General features: G+C 39.5%; 1 protein-coding gene across 3 annotated transcripts in view; it reads right to left on the bottom strand.

The window, feature by feature from the left end:
• ADAM23 (ADAM metallopeptidase domain 23) overlaps positions 1-22,460 on the bottom strand; it is a 177,591-nt gene that overhangs the window by 129,131 nt on the left and 26,000 nt on the right. For all 3 annotated transcript variants that reach the window (XM_009444104.5, XM_516049.8, XM_009444105.5), the window contains exon 3: positions 10,545-10,621. In XM_009444104.5, the coding sequence (XP_009442379.1) occupies positions 10,545-10,621 (77 nt within the window). The remainder of the gene's footprint in view (positions 1-10,544; positions 10,622-22,460) is intronic.

The following is a 22,460-nucleotide window of genomic DNA, read 5'->3' as shown; positions in this document are numbered from 1 at the left end:
GCTGTTGAATGCCCTACTACATCAGGCGTCAAGGGATAATTCCTCTTTGACAAGGAAACATTTATATCTCTAGAGAGATAAAATTCTTTTATCAGATAATGAAAATTACACAACCCACTATCTTACCTTTCTCACGTAACTGTCAGAAAAGTAAGATCTCATTTCAGTAACTACTGTAATAAACTTATCTCAGATGCTTGGTCACATCTAATTCTCTGTGCTTTTCAATTTTTTGTCACAATTAACTTCTGCTGGAATTTTTATACATTATTTGTCTTTGTCTTCAAAAGACCAAGAAGTGCTCTGAAAAAATGAGTCAAGTTCAGATTTTATTTGCCCACATTCTGCATTGGGGTGGATACCCGCAAAGGGTCTCCTTTTATCCACCAGTCAAGAAATAGTCTCCTGACTCACTAGAGATGTCTTTTATATCCTAGGTAAGATAAACAGTGTAATATGATCCCATCAACAATTAAATTCTTTTGATTTTGCTACAAATTCTTAGTTGCCATACTTTTTATTCTCCTGCTAAAGACTGTAGCCACAGGGTCCTCTTTTCTGGGCAATCCCAGTTTTCTCATCTCCCAGAACCTAGAAAATCTAAATCTGGCTCCTGTGGCCCTCCTCATTTCTCTAGCCTGGTGCTTAATCTCCCTGGGTCCCAGTCACCCACAATAATTATTGTTAATAGGCAAGCAGGGGTAGGAGCAGGCAGAGGGCAAACATCCATTGAATTTCACCACCCAAGAGTTATGCTGGATTTTGTTCATCTATGAAAATCAAGAATCAGTATATAAGTATCAATGGTTTGGTTGTGATTTTATTTTTAATAATCTTGTTATGTTTAATTGTGCAAGTCATTCTCAAACCATTTTGAAAGTAGGTTGCATAGACACCCTAAGTAAATAGAACCAGAATCTACTAAAATTTAGACAATATTTCTTTTATTGTATATGTTTTCAAGATTTTCTGGACCTGATCTACCAGCATAAAGATGAGTCATCAAAAGCAAATGATAATACCCAAGGCATTCAATATGGGTTGACTCAGACCAGAAATGTCTGATCACCCTGATCAGAGAAAATATGGCAACAAAAAGAGCTACCTGGCACTCTAGAATTAAAATGTTTAGAAGTAGACAGGAAAGGGTGGCTTCAGGAGAGAAAAATCCATAGCAACTCATTCCTACCAGCACTAGAAAGCTTAGAATACTATCAGGCCTCTAGGACATATAAAATGCAATATTTGACTACATCATATTGTACACAGCACAGTGGCAATCAATATTTACAGCAACTTTGGGGATACCTGCCTCTTAAGATTCTTTATCATCACACACTTTTTCAAAACTACCAAAACAGTTCCAATCATCCTAAAGTACCTAAATGCAAAAGAAACCACAATCTCTCAAAACAGCACTTGAAAATCATAGTATAAGGGACAAACAGTTTTACCCATTAACAAGCAGCACTTAATGCTGAATGTCTCACTGCAATAGGTAAGCAATAAGTGAATTAGAACGGTGTATTAGTTTGCTAAGGATGCCACAAAGTACCACAGACTGGTAGTTTAACCAACAGAAATGTATTTCCTCACAGTTCGGAAGGCTAGAAGTCCAAGATCAAGGTGTCAGCAGGGCTGGTTTTATTCACAGGGCTCTCTCCTTGGCTTGCAGACAGCCGCCGTCCATCTCACTGTGTCTTCACATGGTCTTTCTTCCAACACACTAGTGTCTGTGTCCAAACTTTCTCTTTTCATGACAATAGTAATATTAAATTAAGGGCCACCCAAAAGATTTCATTTTAACTTAATTACCTTTTTAAAGACTTCATTCCAAATATAGTTACATTCTTAGGTACTAGGGGTTAGAACTTCAACGTACGAATGCGGAGGGGGAGACACACAGAGCATAACAGATGGTTCTACTCAACAAACAGCATTATTTTCAATCCTATTTGGGACCTTCTGTGCTTTCCTCATATGGTTACAAATTGACCAAAATAATTCCACTCTTTTTCTCACTTAATGTGAACAGACATGCAATCATCAGAATTAGGTTCAGCTCACTTGCAAATTGGTAGTCCAGTGCTGTGACCACAGCAGCCATGGTGAAGGAGACTCCAAGCAGACAGCCCATGCTGGAGTCCCTGCATGTGACTGAATCTCGCCAGCCCGCATGTTACTCAGCAGTAAAATGGGGATAATCACATCTTCCTCACAGGGTTATCAAAGGAACTTAAATAGGAGACTATGGGTACACATAGGGCTTGGCACAGTGTCTATCACCATAATAGAAAGCCTTCCTTCTGCAGATCTCTTGAAACTGGGAAGTAAAGCATTTAACCTTCGAGTTAGCAGCATCATAAACCCTGAGACTCCTGAAATGGAAAGCAATGTTCACATAGTCTCCTCTAATTCCTTCGGACTAAGGCCCAGAGTGTGTGACCAGCTCTCTGAAGCAGAGGTGAAATTGGAAGTCTTGACTCCAAATTCCTAAGGCCAGTGCCTTCCCTGATTCCCTCTCTCAGACGTGTAAGAGAAATGTCAGCAGTGAGCATGATGGGCTGCTAGTTGGAGAGAAAAAGGCCAGCAATGACACAAAAGGCCTGCCAATCTGGATTCAGGAATCACAAAAATTTAGAAACCAAGACGTAAGACAGCAACACCACAGCTCAGGCTGGTATAGGTCAAGGTGCCTCAAGCTGTCCCCAGCCACAGCTCCTGACTCCTGTCCTGGTCTTACTCGACCACAAGAGAAAAATGAGGCAGGTGGCCTGTTTCTTCTCCACATGTTCCTTCTTACAACCATATTTAAGTTCAATCTCCAAATCCGCAGAGCTGAAAAAAACATTTAGCCAAATAAAGCTGAATATCCCCCTTAGGATCCAGGGACTCCCACCAGGCAGTTTGCCTTCTGTTTGCAGCTTGGTAATTCAGGTTCTTTAAGAGAGGGGGCCTCACCAGTCCTGACTCACCCCAGGAGTTTGGTGCTTTTGGGCTTCCACACCTCTGCCTGCCACTTCCTGTGGAGTCTGCGTCTTTCTCCTTCCCACACCTTTCAAAGTCTAAAGCACCTGCTATGGGCTCCACTGGGCCCTGCCACTATGCCCTTGGCATTCACTTCCACACACTGAAGGCAGCTGACTGGAACTGCCTGAGACCCTGGGCCTGAGGGCTTTGTACTCTACCCAGGAGGAGGTAGTAAAGCGTTACTGCCCCAAGAAACAGACTTCAGCCAACAACAGCCTGGCAGTTAGTGGACAAAACTCTAGCTCCCTGCCTCTAGGTGGGATAACTCTCTGGCACGAGTCCACAGACTCCCAGAGCTCTCAGTGAGAATCCCAGCTGCCCAGAGGAGTAAACAGCTTGAGAACTCACCCTTTCCTAGCTCCTTCCTCCTTGTCTCAGGGTCTGCTACCAGGGGACCCAAAACCAAGGCAGCCGCCTGTAGGAGTCCCATGGAATCCCACCTTCCCCAGAAAACCTTCCCTCATCACCAAGATCTCTCAAGTCACTTTCTATCATGTTTTAACACTATTCGTATACACTGTAATCTCATTTCTCTACCACAGGCTCTTGAAGACGAGAAATTCTTTCATACAGCTCTGAATTCCCCCGTGTTGCTCAGCACAGTGTCTTACGCAAACGAGAAGCTCAATAAATGTTTGTTGACTGAATGAAGAATGAATGAACCATGTCAGTCAGCAAGAAGGCTGGGCTCTGTATTTAAGCTAACTGAAACTATATCAGTGTAGCTGTCTGCTTCTTTCCAAAACACAGCGTGAACTGCTTTTAACGAGCAAATTACTGCATGCATGTATTTCTTTAAATCAGCATTTTCTAGATATTCATCTTAAATCAAACACCTCTGATTCCCAGAAAATCAGAATAAAGATTTTTTTCCTAAATCCAAAACTACCTTACTCTCCAAGTTTTGGGTCTACTCCTCAGTTTTGGGAGTCAGCCACCCAATGTGGATGTCTTACACTGATTTCACCCAGAGTTCTCCCTGGGCATCATTCAAGATGAATGTACAAAGACATGTCACATCCCCACACTCTCTCGCTGGAGTAGCGTTCTATTAAGAAGGAACATAATGCTTCCTTTTTAACAAAGAAGGCATTACCCTTGATGCATCCTAAGAATTATTTCCTCTCTGTATCAGGCAGGGGCTAAAAGAAGCACAGGGATTTCACTTCACAATAAACAGGACAGCATGCTGAGGACCTGGGTGTTCACCTCGGACCAGTCAGATGGCCTGGAAACTTAAATACCCACATACATGCAATAGCCTGCAAGTCGCGTCATGTTCTTTAATGGATGTCTGGTGAGCAGCTCTGGGAAAACTGGACAAGTACCAAGTGTCTTGCGAGCATGCTTTCAACTCAATGGAAGTATGTTATCTGAATTCCCAGTGCTCACTACCTTGAGCACCTATCAACCCAGGGCCTGCCAAATTGTCTCCATTTTTTTTTCTTCAGCCTACTTTGAAGAGAGAAAAGATTACATAGCAAACCCCTCCCTTCTCACTTAATAAAGTCAGAAAAAGACTGACTGAAGCCCAAGGGAAGACAAGCAGCATTTCTTATGACCTGAGCTGCTCTCACCAGATCATAAGTTCCATGAGATCAATGCCTCTTCTCCTCAATGTAGAATCCCCCAACATCTCAGCGCAGTGACTGCCTCACGGAGGTAATAATAATTCATTGTCAACAAACACGTGCAAGCACCACATGTTATCTCATCTAATCCTTGCAACAACCTACAGCTTCGGAAGGAAACTAAAGCTTAATAAGCTTAGAATATATCCAAATAATGGTATATTACTCAGCTACAACATGGATGAACCTCAAAACATTATGCTAAGTAAAAGAGGTCAGTCACAAAAGGCTGCATATTGTATGAAATGTCCAGAACGCGAATGCATGGAGACAGAAGGTAGATTAGCGGTCACCAGGGGCCTAAGGCAGAAGGGAATGGAGAGTGACTGCTAATGGGTACAGGGTTTCTTGGGGGTGATGAAAATGTTCTAGAATTAGATTGTGGTGATAACTGCAAAATTTTGTGAATATAATTTTAAAACACTGAATGGTAAACTTTAGAAAAGTGAGTTTTATGATAGGTGATGGTGGTCGTGGTGGAGGTGGTAGAAGAGAAGGAGGAGGAGGAGGAAAAGGAGAAAGAGGAAAAATGAAGGAAAGGAAGAAGTTAAGAAGCTTGCCCAAGATCAAAGAGTTACCCATGCTTTCAACCATTGTGCCACTCTAATCACGGTTATTCTCAGTAAACACTTGCTGAAAACACCAGCAAATATAATTATGGGTAATATAGGCTTTGGCATAATTCTGATCACACACAGAGAAGAGACAATCAATCCTCAGACCTTCTGAGACTTCCAAGGACTGATAAACATTAAGAATTGTTGCTCTAACATCAATCATACCTCAATAAAGTGGATAATAAAAATCAAAATAAAAAATATCTAAAATGCTTGTTTGACACTAAAAAAAAAAAGGAAAGACAAGAAACGTTACCCTAGTGATCTTTTCAAAATCTTCTGTAACCTGGAATAACGGCTATTTTAGAGGAAACACTAAACAAAATTTTAAAAGAGGAGCACCCTGAAAGGAGTGTAATTAAAGGACCTCTAAGGCCATAACTAGGACCTTTGGGGCTAAATAAAATAGAAATCTGACCATGTCTCTTCCATGCTTACTGCCATCCAATGGCTTCCAACCCACACTCCTCACCATGGACCACAGTCCTTCATCGCCTGACTGCACAGCTGCTTCCTCTCTGATCTCGTCTCCTCATTCTCCCACTATCCCCTGCCCTGCACTGCATAATGGCCTCTGCCCTTCTTGAACATCCCACATCCTCCTTAGCTCTGGCTGTCTTGCTGTCCCAGCTGTGCAGAACCCTCAGCCTTCCAGCAACGTGTTGTGGCTCCTCTTTGACAACCAGGGCTCAGCTCAGGTTCCCTCCTCAGATAGGCCTTCTTGCTTCTTCTGACCATCTAAATCATGCTGGACACCCCACCTCCAGTCCCTCTCCATCCCATATGTCTTTATGTGGTGGCCCACTGTTTGCCTCCTCCTCTGGAATGAAGCTCTAAAAGGGAAGGCACAAGTCTTGTCTATCTTATTCTCAGCAACATCAGCACTGATAACAGCCAGAGGCACATAGCAGATGCTCACTCAACATTTGCTGAACAAATGAATAAAACACACAGCACTGCCATGAGATGCCTCCACAAGCCAGATGCAAACCAGGCTCTCCTCTCAGGAACTCCTGTCAGGTTAGTCCTCACAAGCTGGGCTTCTGGGCCTGGTGAGGTCACCAACTCTGCAGATTCTATGGTCACCACCTGGATTAACTTATGGTAACACCTTTATGTGCTCATTCCTCCACACCCTGAGCCCACATACTTACCAGACACCTTTCCCTCCTTTGATAACTTAACACCTCTGCCTGTAATGTAGCAATGATCATCCTATAGTGGAAATGAGGTCCCTTTTTCCTCAGAAGCTCTTTTGGGTCCTCTATTACTGACTTAAACATTCTACTGACTCTCTACCTTTATTCTAACACATATCAAACTTTTTGGTTAATCCCAGACAGAAGTCATCTAAACTAGAGCCCACCCCCAGCAACACATCTCATGTTCTAACACAGTTCCCTCATTTCCAGTTCATCATGCCAGGCTTGCACACTCAGGTTGCACTCAGAAAGCTCAGGACAGCATGAGGGATGTATTACATTAGTCCATTCTCATGCTGCTCATAAAGACATACCTGAGACTAGGTGATTTATAAAGAAAAAAAGCTTTAATGGACTCATAGTTCCATATGGCTGGGGATGCCTTATAATTATGGCAGAAGGTGAAGGAGGAGCAAAGGCATGTCTTACATGGCGGCAGGCAAGAGAGCATGTGCAGGGTAACTGACCTTTATAAAACCATCAGATCTCGTGAGACTTATTCATTACCACAAGAACAGCAGGGGAAAAACCCGCCCCCGTGATTCAGTTACCTCCCACTGGGGCCCTCCCATGACACATGGGGATTATGAAAGCTACAATTCAAAATAAGATTTGGGTAGGGACACAGCCAAACCATATCAGGGGAGATAGCACATGAGTGCAGCTCTCATGGCCTCTCTCTCACTGCAGTTAGTTTTCCCTTCAGAGACCTCCATTTGTCCCCAGTTCATAGCCTCCTCTTGACCTCATCTCCCTTCTAACCCAGACTGGATCCTGATACTTAACTACGCAAGTTATTCATGAGTATTCAAAGAGCTTTGCCTACACTGTTCTTCTTCTGTGCTACCACAGAGACTGAGCCCTGGGTCCACACTACAGTCTGCCTCCTTCATTCACACTCTGCAGTGACAAAGCACTCCAATTTTTAAAAATAATACAAATAAAATATAAAAAACACCACCAGAAAGAAATACACAAAGACTAACACATAGCACATGATTTCTAATGAAGGTTGCTCAAAAATTCTTGCATTTGACCTTGATGGGCTTCCTCACTCATTCTTCCCAACAATTTTGTCATTTTCCTCAAGCCCCAACCCAATCTCCCTCTCCATCCCAACCCCTACAGTAGATAACTTCAGAAATGTGTTTCTTCAACTCCATCCCCTCACCTGCAAGTCAATCTCCACCTGCACACACCCTACAGCTTCACACCAGTGCAGGACAACCTGTCTTTACTGGTTCAAAACTAAGTTCTGCCCTTGGGCTTTGATCTCATTCCCTTCAGTCTCTACCCAGCTCTTGCCCTATAGATTATCTCCTCTCTCCTTTCTGCATCTTCAACCTCCCACTCTTATCAGCTCCATCTCTCAGTCCACCAAACTTGCTCTGTTAACTTGCTCTGTCAACTTGCTCTGTCATCATTAAAAAGCCCTGCCTTGATCCCAATGTCTTCTGCTCTCTTTTCTTCTCATCCAAACCTCCTCAATGGATATTTGCTGCCTCCACATCATCTCCTCTCATTCACTCCCAGCCTATTGTAACCCGGTTTCTGTCCCGTCTCATTTCCCCCACCCCAGAGTTTCATTGAAACTGCTGCTTTCCAACCACCGGTGACTGCTCAAATGGCAAATCCAAAGGGCAAATTTTGCCTCTTACCTCATTAGATTATTCTACAGCATGTGCCAGTAGATGACTCTACTGCAGATGACACTGTAAATCACACCTTCCCATTTTGAAACTCTGTTTAATCATTCTCCTGATTGTCCTATTTCTCCAATCACTCCTTCTCAATTTCCTTCATGGGTTCCTCCTCTTCTCCCCTCCTCTTACCTGTCTTCTCAGCTTCTGTCTCCTTACTCTACCTACCCTCCCTGGGTAACCTCATTCACAGCCATGTTGGTCATTAACATTTATATAAAAATACCTACCAAGTCTACTATCTCTAGCTCCCATCTCTCCCCTGAGGTTATATCCAGCTACCTCCTAGACATGGCCACATGTATGTCCCAAAGTCCCTCAAATCTATCATGTCTCTTCTGATGCCACATTCTCTTCCCTTCACCATTTAACCTGTTTGTTCCCTGGTACTGCCCATTTTAGCTAGACATCACCCTCAAACCAACCAACCAATCGAAGTACCTCTGTTGGCTTTAACTAACCTCTCTGCCTTGTTATCCACATGGAGCAATCCTAATAATTTTTATCAACTGCAGATTTATTGAAAGTATTCCCTCTCCATGCCTCTTAGCACTTCCTGAGAACAGGACCTCTGTTTATTCCCCTGACTTGATTTTTCAGTCTAGGGGATAATGGCCCAGCACTGACACGTGAAATACCAGAACTTCCATGAGCTGAGCTGTCCCTAGGCTTACCTCTCCCAACTCACCTTCCTCGTCTCAACCTTGTCATTTATGAGGAAGGTCAACAAAAGGCTCATGCTCCTCTAACATGCCACACTGCAACGTGGCCTTGCCTCTTCAGACATACTATCTCACATGCCTAGAACACACTTCAAGATTTAGCTCAAGCATCACCTTTCCCAAGACGCCTTTTCACACTCCTCCAGCCTGAGAGCTGCCGCTCCTTGGTGCTACCATAACATTCCATTTTAACCTCCAGCATATTTCATACTCTTCTAAAATTACGTACTTGTCTATCAACCTTCCCCCAAGTAGACTCTAAATTCCTCAAGTCAGGGACTGCTCATAATAGGTGCTCAACCTGATTCCTTTGCATGCTAAATGTTACTGATAACTTCTGGCACATTTCCAGACCTCTAAGTACCCTGGCCATCCCATATGACCCTTTCTCTGCCATGTACTAATTGACTGGGAGGCTCTGCTATGGCTGAGATATTTTATTGCTCCAAACACACAGCAGGGTTGGTTGTGATCATCTGGCTACAGTTTGAAATGATGGTCTCCACCACAGTAAGAGTTAAAGGAATTGAGGACTTACACTAAAATTAGCTCTATCTTGCCACTCAACATAGTGTAAGATTTGGCAAGACAAGTCCCTTAGGCAGACAAACTGCTGACACAGCATGGTAAAACAGAACTCAACCAAAGAGGAAAACCTGCAATACCTTTACATAGGCAATTCTGAGTTCTGCTGATTCATTCTGACTTAAAGCTGCAATAACACTTGGTAAGGAACACCCAAGCTGACTTTGCATTTTTTTCTGCAGAGCTCACAGAATTTGGCATACAAAAAATTTAATAGTTGTTCTTTATGATCCTTTGCAATTTCTCAAATATTGGTTGTGGTCACTTACATTATAGTGTTTGATAGCATTAACAGGTATTTTTCTTGCAAAGATGCAGTCCTGATCAAAATACTGACAAAAGCTTAAAATACTGACTATAATTTCTGTAACTCAAGAAAACCATATAGAAAATCTCTTTCACCAAAGAAAGGCTCAGTGCTAGATCTATTTGAGGCTGAAGAGCCTTAGTTAAGTCAACAGCTCTTGTTCACACTTTGTACAAAGACATCTGTACAACTGATTCCAACTTAGGAAACAGCATTTAAATATCAACAAACACATGCTCAGAGACAATCGGGTAAATTTTCATCAGGACCAAAATTTCTAAGAAACCATATTAGAGCAAATTATAAAGCAAAGAATCTTCTCAAAATAGGTATTTGCAAGTCATCACTTACTCTGTTCTTCCCACAGAAGTCATGCGAATTGCATTATAAAGAGTAAATGGAAGAAATTTCTAGACTGTAGTCAAATTATACTTGAATCAGTAAATTTATCATGCTTCTTATATATAGTGATGATTATAATTAACATTTAATTAACTGGATTACTTCAAATATTTATTCCATTTAAAATTATAATATGTAAGTGCTGTGTTTGAGATGCTTAACATGTTAAATATCTTTTATTTTGGAAAAAAAAATATAATTCATTCAGAATTTTATACTTTACATGCTCTATAATAATCTGCTAGAAAATAGTTGTTAAACAACAGACATTATTTTGACTAAACCGATATTATAAAAACAAAGCTTTATTGCACCTGCTTCTTAAGAAGATTATGTCTAAGTACTCACTTGTTCAGTATGAGGTCAAGAATGAATTTGGAGCCAAAGGCTTCAATCTGGAAGCTTGCCTGGGCCAGATGGACAGCCTATGGATTCAAAAAGACAGAAGAACCTTAACTTACTTTCCTGTCTTTAAGACAGATTATTATCAAGAATGATATTTAAGACGAATAACTTTTATGTATCAGTTCATTTCCTTATGTATCATCATATAGCAATTCATTTCTTTAGGAGACTAGATACAATATCATGGTTTTGCTAGGAAAATCTAAATATTTGGGTAGCAAAGAGCTAATAAGACAACGCATCCTTGAAAATGAACCCACCAAGATAAAAACCAACAGCATATTCTGCTGGACTTACAAAGTGACCGTGATGAATTATGCAAAAGTCTGACTAATTAAAGCTTGATTTCAGCCCGTTTTGTGCATAAAGCTAAACAACTCTTTCTGCACACCTAAGTGAAAAATCATGTCAGTGCTCTGCTCTTCAGCAGGAATTAGAACTTTCTTGGAACGTTCTCTAAATGATGTATCAGCAGAATATGACAGTAAAATGGGAGAGTACAACCTTGTAACTTCAGAAAGCACTTAGAACCTGGCCTTTTGTGAATACTGAGAGCTTATGTCCCCCTTTAAGAGTCATATGTTTATAAATATTGTCATTATTTTGTCTTAATTCAAACTACAAAGATAATTCCATCTAAACATGAATCCTATTTACTAGATGTTAAAGATTATTAGGGCTCACAGAAGCTTCTTGAATATTGCAAATTAACAAATCAATAAAGTTTTGTCAAAGTATTAGCTAACATAAAACTCTCCTTTGTCACACTATCAGGAAAAAAAAAAAAGAACAAGGCTAAATGAAACACCTACACTGTACTTCCTTGACTCACTAACGTCCTTCCTCCAGAATTGCATTCCTAAGGCACAGTGGGTGCTGCAAATCATCTGTGAAGTGCTTCATGCATGGTAACTGGACACCAGCATGAACACACCAGGCATCTCCCTCCCAGTACTTTCTATTCCCACCTTCCCCCCAATACTACCCCATGCTCCTCTTTGCCTTCCCTGTATTTATGATGATTGAAACTCTCCCCATCCTTCAAAGGCGTCCCACCTGCAATGCTTTTCACGAAGTCTTTCTTCACACAGTCTTCACGCTCAGGGCTTTGGAAGCACTTTATTTGTGCTTCCCTGTCTCTCCCTTTCCCATCCCTCCCCTGGGTGGTAAGCTCCACAACATATATCACAGGGGTCTTGCAAACAGGTCTAGATTAATGACTCTTCCCCAGCATATCTGACCTTCCAAGTAATTCACCAAATATTCATTGTCAAGATCTTTTTGCCATACCAAACCCATAAAACACTATAAATAAACCATGACTTATACTTTCAGTCAGGCACACTGCCAAATCAGATAGTCACTCAATAATAATCCATAAAATGTAAAAAGGAAATTAACAAATATTAAATTTTAAATACAGAACAATGAGAAACAAGGCTCCTAAATCCTTAATGCCATAGGACACCAAGTCAAATTCCAAACAACCTTCTAGAACAGGGTCACCATACTTGTGGGCTTCCTGTATCCATACAACTCTGAGTGAGAGAGAGAGAGAAAGAGAGAGAGAGAGAGAAACTTCTGTCAAGTGTGGTCTCTGTTATCCACAACAGAACTCTATTCAATACAAATATCCACTAGTCTTCAAATTCATTCTGTACCTTGAAGCATTAATTTTTGCATAAAGATATTTATATTGATGAATAATTTGTACAAGGAGAGATTTTTCAGCTCTAGATCAAAAAAGCTTTAAGTATGTAAAATTTACTTCCTAAGAATAAGATAAATCCTTAAGTATAGTTTCTCTTAAGAATATTATACAGTAGAGATGAGTTCATTAGTGGCACCCTGGTCTAAAAGAGCTGATAAATATACCTCCTTGAACATCTTTATAAACACTAAGAAGAACTTGACAGAGACTCAGTAAAAGGCTTATTTTATAGCAAATAAGTGATGCGACAAGTACAAACACTGACAACACTCTGTTGCAAAATAAGGTAATCTGGTGGTAAATGTAGTACCTTCATTTTACAGAATTGTAGGAGTTACACAATTTGATAATTGCTAAAATAGGTTTATACCAAGTCAATGTGACTAGCTTCAGTTTAATAGAATTTAATCAAAGAGCTAGTAAATCATACTGGGTTTTCCTTTTGCTTTTGCATTCAATCATTCCACACAAACATATTAAGTCCTGCTTTGCATATAAAGATAGCTGGGACACAGCTTCCGCCCTCAAAAAAGTGATGGTCTCCAGAGGGGCAGGTAGAACTGTCAGCCTCAGCTTGTCTAATGGGCCACAGGGACCATGGCTGAACCCCATCCAGGCAAAGAGAGGTGCAGAAAGGATCCACTGACAAGGTGCTATTTGAACAACAACTCAAAAGATGAATAAGAATCCACGTGTCAGAGAAAGAAAAGACACTCAAGGCATGGAGGAAAACATTTATAAAAATCGAGTCAAAATGAATGTGAGAAAAATAAGCTTTTTAAATTTTTTAAAAAATGAATATGGCCTGTAGGAAAATGGTTTTCAGATGAAATGTCAAACAATGAATCTGAAAAGGTGGGATGGAGACTGGCAGGCTTCACGTAACATGATCAGTGACATTTATGATCGCAAACAAGAACATGTGGCCAAGACAATGAGCCTTCTCCTAAATGGCCACTCCCTCAAACTCACTCAGCACCATTTCTGGCACACGCCATCATCATCATCATCATCATCATCATCGATTCAAACATCTTAACAGATTACTCTCCAGAACTGAAGCAATTTATCATGCCAGCAACAAGATATCTGTTTATCCATAGGAAAAAAAAGAATCTGATTTTATTACCTTTATCAGTAAGAATGTTTTAATATTTTAATTCTAAGAGGAAGCACATTTTCTATAAAATGATTTAAGATTTCCTCACCATATTCATCTTCTTTGTCAATGTATCAAATGGAATTAGTTTCATCTAATACATTTATATCCATTTTAAGTCATTTAAATATATCGATGTATGTTATTTTGCTTACATTCTGTTTCTCTTTCCATTGCTATACATTCTGCAAGTGCTTAGACAGTACAGATTCTTCTCTATACCAAAATAAATACCTGACAAGTGCTACTTTTCCCTATCATTTTATTTCTGCCCTGTCTTAGACACAATTAAAATAGTGTTTAACTTCTGGATGCTATGCAGTCCATTTCAATTTGTCACTTTTTCTTTAACAAAATATTATACAGTTTTTATATATGCCCATTTTAAATGTTTTCAAATCATGTAAAGTGAGTCATTATTTTATAAACCACATTGTTGTTTTATATATATATATATATTTTTTTTAACAGAATATTGGCTTGCTTCTTCCAAATGGTAGAAAAGTTAGAAGAATGGCTGGGATGAGTACAAAGTCTTACAATATACAGCCATATCATTTTTGGTTGATTTAACAGATTTTAGAGATAATGAACTGACCAGCATCACTGAAATCCATTAAAAATACAAAGACTACCTATAGTATTGTTCTTCTTTTACAAAGGAACTATACAGTGAGGTTTAGAAATGTGTTCAGTAATACAAAATCAGATCCTAGGAATGCTTCAGAGAAGAGTTCATGAACCACATATTAGGTCATAATCAGTTATTTTCTCTTTCGGGATATCTGTTAAACAGCCTTGCTTTTATAAGGACACTCACTATAATAGCACTGGGGAAGAATGCAGGGTTTTATAGCCAAAGAACATCATTTCACAACAAGAATGAGCATGTCCCTGGGCTCAGAATTACCACCCTGAAGGACTGAGAACAGCTGCTGCCTAACCACTTTAGTATTTTTCTTTTAACTCAGAATCTGGCAGAGGGAAATTACAGGAGCTCTGAAAAGAAAAACAATTAAACTCAATTATATACACAAACCTCCTTCACTGGAGAACAGTTTACACGTCTTAGCAATGTGCTTTTGTTTTTATTTTTTCTTTCTAGTGGATGGCATCTAATGGTATATTAAATAACTTTAAGAAAGCTATTGGGTTCTTCGGCTAAGACTTGTTTCTCACCTCACCATCAAGCAATGTTATGACATTAAGCAATCATACATGCTCAACTCTGTGTAGGGTACATTAAATAGGCTCAATAGATACTATTATGTTTTCTTGGGACTTATATTCTAGAATAGCTAATATAGACATAAAAACAAGAAGAAAAATAACTCTATATCTAATCATAAAAATAAAAGGCAGCCATTTGCAGGATATACATGTTTTCATGCAACTATGTTTCACACATAATAGGTGTTCAAACAGTATTCTTCACTGCTTGGCAAGAATTTGTGAGTTCTGTAGAGCGTACCCATAACTAGAACTGAAAATGGGAAATAACATTTTCCCAGAATTCAAAAAATATCATAAGGCTGAATTTCTACTAAATTGTAAAATTTAGTAGAAATTGAGCAACTTGGGTAACTGAGTGCCTACACTATGGATCATCACATCTTCTGAGACATATATTTCACCTTAGTATGCTCTAAACCAGTGGTCCCCAACCTTTATGGCACCAGGGTCCAGTTTCACAGAAGATAATTTTTCCACGGATGCGGTGGAGTGGGGGATGGTTTCAGGATGAAACTGTTCCACTTCAGATCATCAGGCATTAGATTCTCATAAGGAGTATGCAACCTAGATCCATCGCACGTGCAGTTCACAATAGGGATCATGCTCCTATGAGAATCTAATGCCACTGCTGATCTGACAGGAGGTGGAACTCAGGCAGTAATGCTCACTCACCCACCATTCACCTCCTGCTGTGTGGCCCAGTTCCTAACTGGCCACAGCCTGATATTAATGTGACCTGGAAGTTGGGGACCCCTGCTCTAAACTATAGGTGGTGTGAGAAACATAACAGAATTTGGAAGTGGTTTCCTGATCTTAAGATATACTCAGTTTATTTAGGGAGATATTCATTTAAGTAATGAACGAAACATGCCCAAAGTGGAATATCAATAGACAAGAAAATGTTTTACAAACAGAGGTAAGAAGCCCTTTAGGGTATCAAGCAGGCCTAAGCAAACACCAGTGGAATGATTCACATTCAACTTCGTAAAGAAGAGGGCTACAGGTCTCGGCTTCAGGAAAGAGGGCATTAGAGACAGCAAAAGGCAGTAAGCAGATGCCTGTCTTCTCTGTTTATTCTAACACAGAAAAAACAATGTTTATTCTATGTCTGTTAAAACACTGAATATAGCATCTACACTGTATACATGTGACAGGTGTGTGAGTGTGTGTGTGTAACCATAACCTTTTCAGGAAGTATTTTATTTCCTTTATCTTGTTGCATACGGTTCTTTTCCTTACCTTTACAGTTTTTCAATAGACCCTTCAAGAGTTTCTACTCCATTATCTTCAAATATGGTGGAGAAAGGTCATAGAATATAAAACATCACCTTTTTTTGAGATTCAGGACATTTTATAATGTTTCAGAGAAGGCAGATTTGAAAATTCACCAACTAACAAGATGGGAGGAGGAAAATTCGCTAATTTGATGCTAGAGGGACCCTGCCTTTGTCATCATGGGTTGAGCTGCTGAGAACAAGAGTCCACTTCACCAGGAAGACTTTCATCAGCATGGCTGTTTGGTATGTTTTTCTTTTCATACGAAAACAGTAGGCACAGAATCCAGCATCCCAGATAATTAAATATCAATGAGAATAAAATGTCAACTTTAAATTGAAATAAGTTTGAGGAAAAGAAGTCACTTCTTTTCAATCACAGAGGTTTTTCTCAAGAGGACTAGTTTGGACCTATCCTGTAGCTGGAGAAACATAGAAGTCCAGCTTGTGGATCTTTTTCTGTATAATGCAAAAATCCAAATATGTAAATATATCTTAAAAGTTTTGAAGTCCAAAATAAAATATCAGCAGACCATTTTTAATTGTAATTTTGTTCTAATCCCTCATTCTAAATTGATACATTGGTGACTGCACAGGTTTGTGTTATGATAAAAATAATAATGCCTCACATTTCTTACATTTTAATCATCTCAAAGTACTGTCATGTCTATCTAGAACACAGCACCCCATGCAATTGGTACAGCAGACATTTTTATTACCCTTTTATAGAAAAGAAACTTTTTTAAAGGGCAGAGAGAGATTAACTAATGTTATTGTCCAAGGTCATAGATCAAAGGAAGAAACACGAGGTGTTAGTTTTAGTTAAATGACAAAAAAGTGGCATACTTATGCCAGAAGTCCTTACATCTGCAAGCCTCAATGTTTTCCGGTCAGTAAAATACAAATAATAATAGCTTAACAACATGATGTGTGCGAGGATTAAATAATACAATAATGCAACTGACGGCCAGGTGCAGTGGCTCATGCCTGTAATCCCAACACTTTGAGAGGCTAAGGCAGGAGGATCGCTTGAAGCCAGGAGTTCAAGACCAGGCTGGGCAACATGGTGAAACCCTGCCTCTATGAAAAATACAAAAATTAGCCAGGCATGGTGATGCATGCCTCTAGTCCCAGCTACTCAGGAGGCTGGGGCAGGAGAATCACCTGAGCCCAGGTGTTTGAGGCTGCAGTTAGCCAAGATCATGCCACTGCACTTCAGTCTGGGTGACAGAATGAGACCCAGTCTCAAAGAAAATAGCAATAATAATAATGTGACCAATGTAGCTCAGCCACAGTGAAAACGCTCAGTCATTTAGGAAGGAGACAGTAAAGTAGGAAAAAGAGAAAAAAGAATACAGTAACATTTTGGAAGGGTATCAATCAACCCCACCCTAAAGTTCCCTCCCAGGATAGTTAGCCACCATCTAGCAAATTCCAATGTGCATTTATACTCAGCAAAATTTGCAAATTTTGTATTTTTATTGCTAATTACCATTATGTATTATGCTTTGACCTTGTTCAAGTTGTCATGTCTTCAAAATAATATGAATCATTTTCCTCAGAAGTGAAACAGCTGCAAATGCTACATGAAGGCAGTTCTGCAAATTAGGGTAATTTGCTGAACATTCTTGCCATGATGCATTTAAACAGGTAGTTTGAAGGAGAAAAATATTATCATGTTTTCTTCTACCATGTTCCAATTGATAGTATTATGGGCTAACCAGCAACAATTTGTATTAAATACCTACCTTATGTAAGATACTAGAGCAGATTAGTATAGGAGAGTTAGTTTTGTTTTTCTGGTTTTTTTGTTTGTTTGTTTGTTTGTTTGTTTTGAGACAGGGTCTCACTCTGTTGCCCAAGTTGGTGTGGAGTGGTGCAATCACAACTCACTGCAGCCTTGACCTCCTAGCTGAAGCAATCCTCCCACCTCAGCCTCCCAAATAGCTGGGACCACAGGTACATGCCACTGCTCTCAGCTAATATTTTTATTTATTTTTTCATAGAGATGGGGTCGCACCATGCTGTCCAGGCTGGTCACAAACTCCTAGGCTCAACAATTCACCCCCCTTGATCTCCCAAAAAGTGCTGGGATTATAGGTGTGAGCTACCATGCCTGGCCGAGAATTAACACTTAGATCAAAAAGATCATAATATGGTTAAGGAAATCAAATGAGTAACTGCAAAGAGTGAAAAATATAATATGTCAATTAAATAAGAATTGTTATTGTTGTTGTTGTTATTATTATTATTATTATTTTAGAGATGGGTCTCACTGTGTTGCCCCAGCTGGTCTTGAACTCCTGGCCTCCTCAAGCAATCCTCCCATCTTAGCCACCCAAAATGCTGAGATTACAGGTGTGAGCCACTACACCTGGCATAAATATTATTTGTAAAGATACCACATACAATATAAGCATGATTAATTACCAAATTTGGAGTGAGGGCAACAAGTGCATTTGAATTTGTGGAGTGAGTCTGCTGGGGGCTGGAGAGAGCTGAGAATGGCTTATGAGGAAGACTTTCTCTGCATTTAAAGAAAGAATTCAGACAGCTCTTCTAGGATTTATTTAATAGAATGAAATTATAAAGTGTTAATAAGTATTTGCTAACAAATAAATGCTTAAGAAACATGCTTTTAAAGTAAAACACAGGATGCCTTCCATTCTGGAGTGTTATACTGCAATGTGGATTGTGGTGTGAGTTAAACATGACAGTTTATCATAAAATAAAGCATTTCACAAGAATGACAAGTAGGGGGAAAACATACATGCCTGAAAAATGCCCGAAAACATACATGCCCGAAAATGTTAATCAATCTATCTTTTGGCCTTAAATTAGGAAGCTTAAGTCATACCCTTTGAAGGCTATTACAGAAACAAGACCAAAGCATCAACAAAGCACACTCTTCTCACAACCCACGATGAACATCTCCTACTTAAAGGAAGCAGATCACTGTGTGACTTTGTTCTCTGTGCCAACCTAGCCGAAAAAGATGGAACTTCTACTCTAAAAGAAATCTAGCCAATATTCGATTATGCGATCTGATGGTACAGAAAAAAGGAAAGCTTGGATTTATGGATTTGTCAATTTTAACTTCTGACCAAATCTTATACAAGAGCTCTTTTCTAAATAAATCAATTTTAAAGAGATTCCAAATTCATCTTCCTCTCTTTTCTTATGTACCTCAGTTTGAGGTACTCTTTTTTTTTTTTTTTCCCCCTGAGATGGAGTCTCGCTTTGTCATCCAGGCTGGAGCACAGTGACATGATCTCAGCACCACAACCTCCGCCTCCTGGGTTCAAGCAATTCTCGTGCCTCAGCCTCCCAAGTAGCTGGGACTACAGGTGTGCGCCAATACACCCAGCTAATTTTTGTTTTTTTTTTAGTAAAGACAGGGTTTCACCGTATTGGCCAGGCTAGTCTTGAACTCCTGACCTCAAGTGATCCACCCACCTCGGCCTCCCAAGGTACTGGGATTACAGGCATTAGCCACTTTGCCCAGCCGAAGTACTCTTAAATATGCAAAAGATGGACGCTGAAGAGAAAGAGGAAGTAGGCACTGATAATCCAAATACATATTCCAGTCAATCACATTAGCCACACTAAATATTTCTTTTTAAAATTCTTCATGGCCAGCCAAAGAAGAGAAGCTACATTTAATCTTATGGTGGGTGTGGGGGAGGTCAAACTAAGATTTTCCCTAGTGATTATTTAGCAACCCTGGAGGACTCTGTAACAATACACTTTCACTGACAAAGCATCCTTGGACATGTATATGAAACGTCTTCTATACATTTACCGTTAGTGATTAATGTTTGCTGGATATTAAACTGGCAATGCCAACTAAGGAGAAAGACTGAATTACAAGCCTTTGGAGCACTTGCTATTTAAAATGGGTAAAGCAGCACAAGTATCACTACAGCAGTATTATTTCACTTTCATATATTTTTTGAAAGATGAGTAAAAATACAACTATGACAACAGTTACCATGGAAGCGGTTTCTTTCGGCTGCCTTCCTGAATAGTAACATTTAATGTGGTGCATTAATCTAGTAGCTGAGGTGTGATTCACCTTGTTCTTTTTCCTCGTCAATTCCTACATCACCAAACTGCACAACTCCAAGGAACACTTCTCTCTCTGCTAACACTTGTGTCATAAAGCAAGAACATATTTTGTCTTTCTAGCCAGAATTATTGAACACCCACTAAATAATTTAAATAAAAGAATAGAAATAAAATATAAGTTTTGGAAAGCAAGACACCAAGCACCATGCTTAGTGTCTGTGACTCATTACATGGCAGTTTTTTAAATTTGCTTATATAATGTGAATACTATTCTAAAAGAAAAAAAATGCCTCATGTGAGGCAACCCTCCTTAAGGAGTCCTACTTCCCTAGTCTGCCTACTCTGGTCCTTGGAATTTTGACTATAACAATCCAGTGGACTCATGTCAATGCAAGTATCAATCCAAGGCAATAGAAGGTTCTTTAACTTGAGTCTTTATGATGACTACACAAGGATTCGTTAAGAATGAGACATTCTGAAATACAAAATGAAAATTATGGTACAGTAATTATACAGTTCATTTTAGCATTGTTCTACCTAGCAAACCATAAATGATATAGAGTAGATTCAAATATTAACCTCCAATTCTCCCTCACTAATAAATTACTGAAAACATGTAATCAAAGAAGGCTGAGCAGACCTGTCCAGGCCAGAGCTCTCTTCTCTTGAAATACCTCGATTCACTGATCCTTGTTGGTAGGTTTCATACTGTTTCTACCCAGTGATTTGTGTTGGGATCTCTATACCAGAGCTGATATTTCCATTTGCAGAATTTTTCAGGCTCTGCTTATGAGACTGCTCAAAGTTCATGTTAAATATACAGTTGTTTGACAATGATATTCCTAAGTGGTCTTTGCTTTCCTTGACTACCCTCAGCAAGTTGCACATTACTGGGGCAGAGATCCCTTTTATCTACAGAGAACTACAGCTACAGATTAGGAAAAGTTCAGTGTTCTCTGGTCCTCAGCCATGTCTGGCTCTGTCCTTTGCACTGAATTCTGACCTTATCTACGACTATGGATGGGTTGTATTCTACCCCTCTGGATGAAAAGAGTAACTTTCACATTGGGAGTCATGCCAAAAATGGATTTCTCCATTTTACAAAAATGCAGGTGCCAGTAGACTTCCTAAGTAACATGATTAAGGCCTGTTCCTCGACATAGAGGCCCACAACTGTCCTGTTTCACAATTTTACTCAAAACAAACATGTGTACTACACATACTTTACCCAAGCTAGATGTAGAAAAGCTAATATTGATATGTGACCTCATGTTCTCTAATATCGAACTTCCACAGAGCTCTGGAAACGATCAACCACTCAACCTGTATTTGCACAATTTTTAAAACTAACATTTAGAATACTGACCACTATGCAGAATCTCCTATTTTCATACGCAAATGATAGGTCTCACCACGTCCATGTAATGTTTTAGGCCTATTAAAACTCCATTTTTTTTTCTAAATGTGAACCTAGAAATTACATGGAGCCTTGAAGACATATAGAAATAAAAATAGAATATATCTATTATGTATCTGAGGCATATATCTATTTCCTCAGATTATATATTACCTTGTTGGCTTCTACATCATAAATGAAATCATTTACTCATTAAGCAAATAATCATGTGTGTCTACCACATTTCAAGCAGAAGCCCTGGCCTTCCAGGGTTTACATTTTAGGGTGTGTGTTTTGTGGGGGATGGCTAATACAACCAACAATATAAAGTAAGTTAGATAGTGATGAGTGATATAGGTAAAAAGATTAAAGTAGACAAGAGTCAAAATAAGTTAGGGAGTTTTTAGAAGAAAGAGGTGACAGTTTTAAATAGGATGGTCAAAGAAGGAGTCTTTGAAAAGCTGATATTTGAGCAAAGACTAGGTGAAGGTGCAAGTCATGTAAATACCTAAGGAAAGAGAATCCCAGACAGAGGGAACAGCTAGTTGTAGAAGCCCCGAGGCAGGGGCACACTTGGTCTATTCAAAGAATAGCAATTAAAAGGCCAGTGTGGGTCAAGCAGAGGGAGACTAGAGGAGTTGTGCAGGCAATAGTCACAGAAACAATGAGGGGTCAATTGTGTAGCACCTTGTGGGCCACTGTATGAACTCTGCCTTTTATTCTGAATGAAATAGTAATTTGCTGAGAATTTTGAGTGAGGAATGATATGATCAGGTTTCCATTTTTTAAAATTCACTGGAAGCTATTGTGCAGACTATGCACTAAAGTGGTTAGAGGGCAAGGGAGAAGCAGAGTAGCCTTAAGAGACTTTTGCAAAATAATCCAGGTAGGAGGTGATAGGGGTTTGACTTGGGAAATAACAGTGGAGTTGATGAGACTTGGTCAGATTCTGGGAAGACAGTGAAGGCAAAGTCAATAGGACTCACTTACAGAGTAGACATGGATTATAATGAAATAG

This window comes from Pan troglodytes, chromosome 13 (genome assembly GCF_028858775.2).
Source record: "Pan troglodytes isolate AG18354 chromosome 13, NHGRI_mPanTro3-v2.0_pri, whole genome shotgun sequence".
Taxonomy (NCBI): domain Eukaryota; kingdom Metazoa; phylum Chordata; class Mammalia; order Primates; family Hominidae; genus Pan; species Pan troglodytes.
This window is presented reverse-complemented; position numbering and strand designations above follow the sequence as displayed.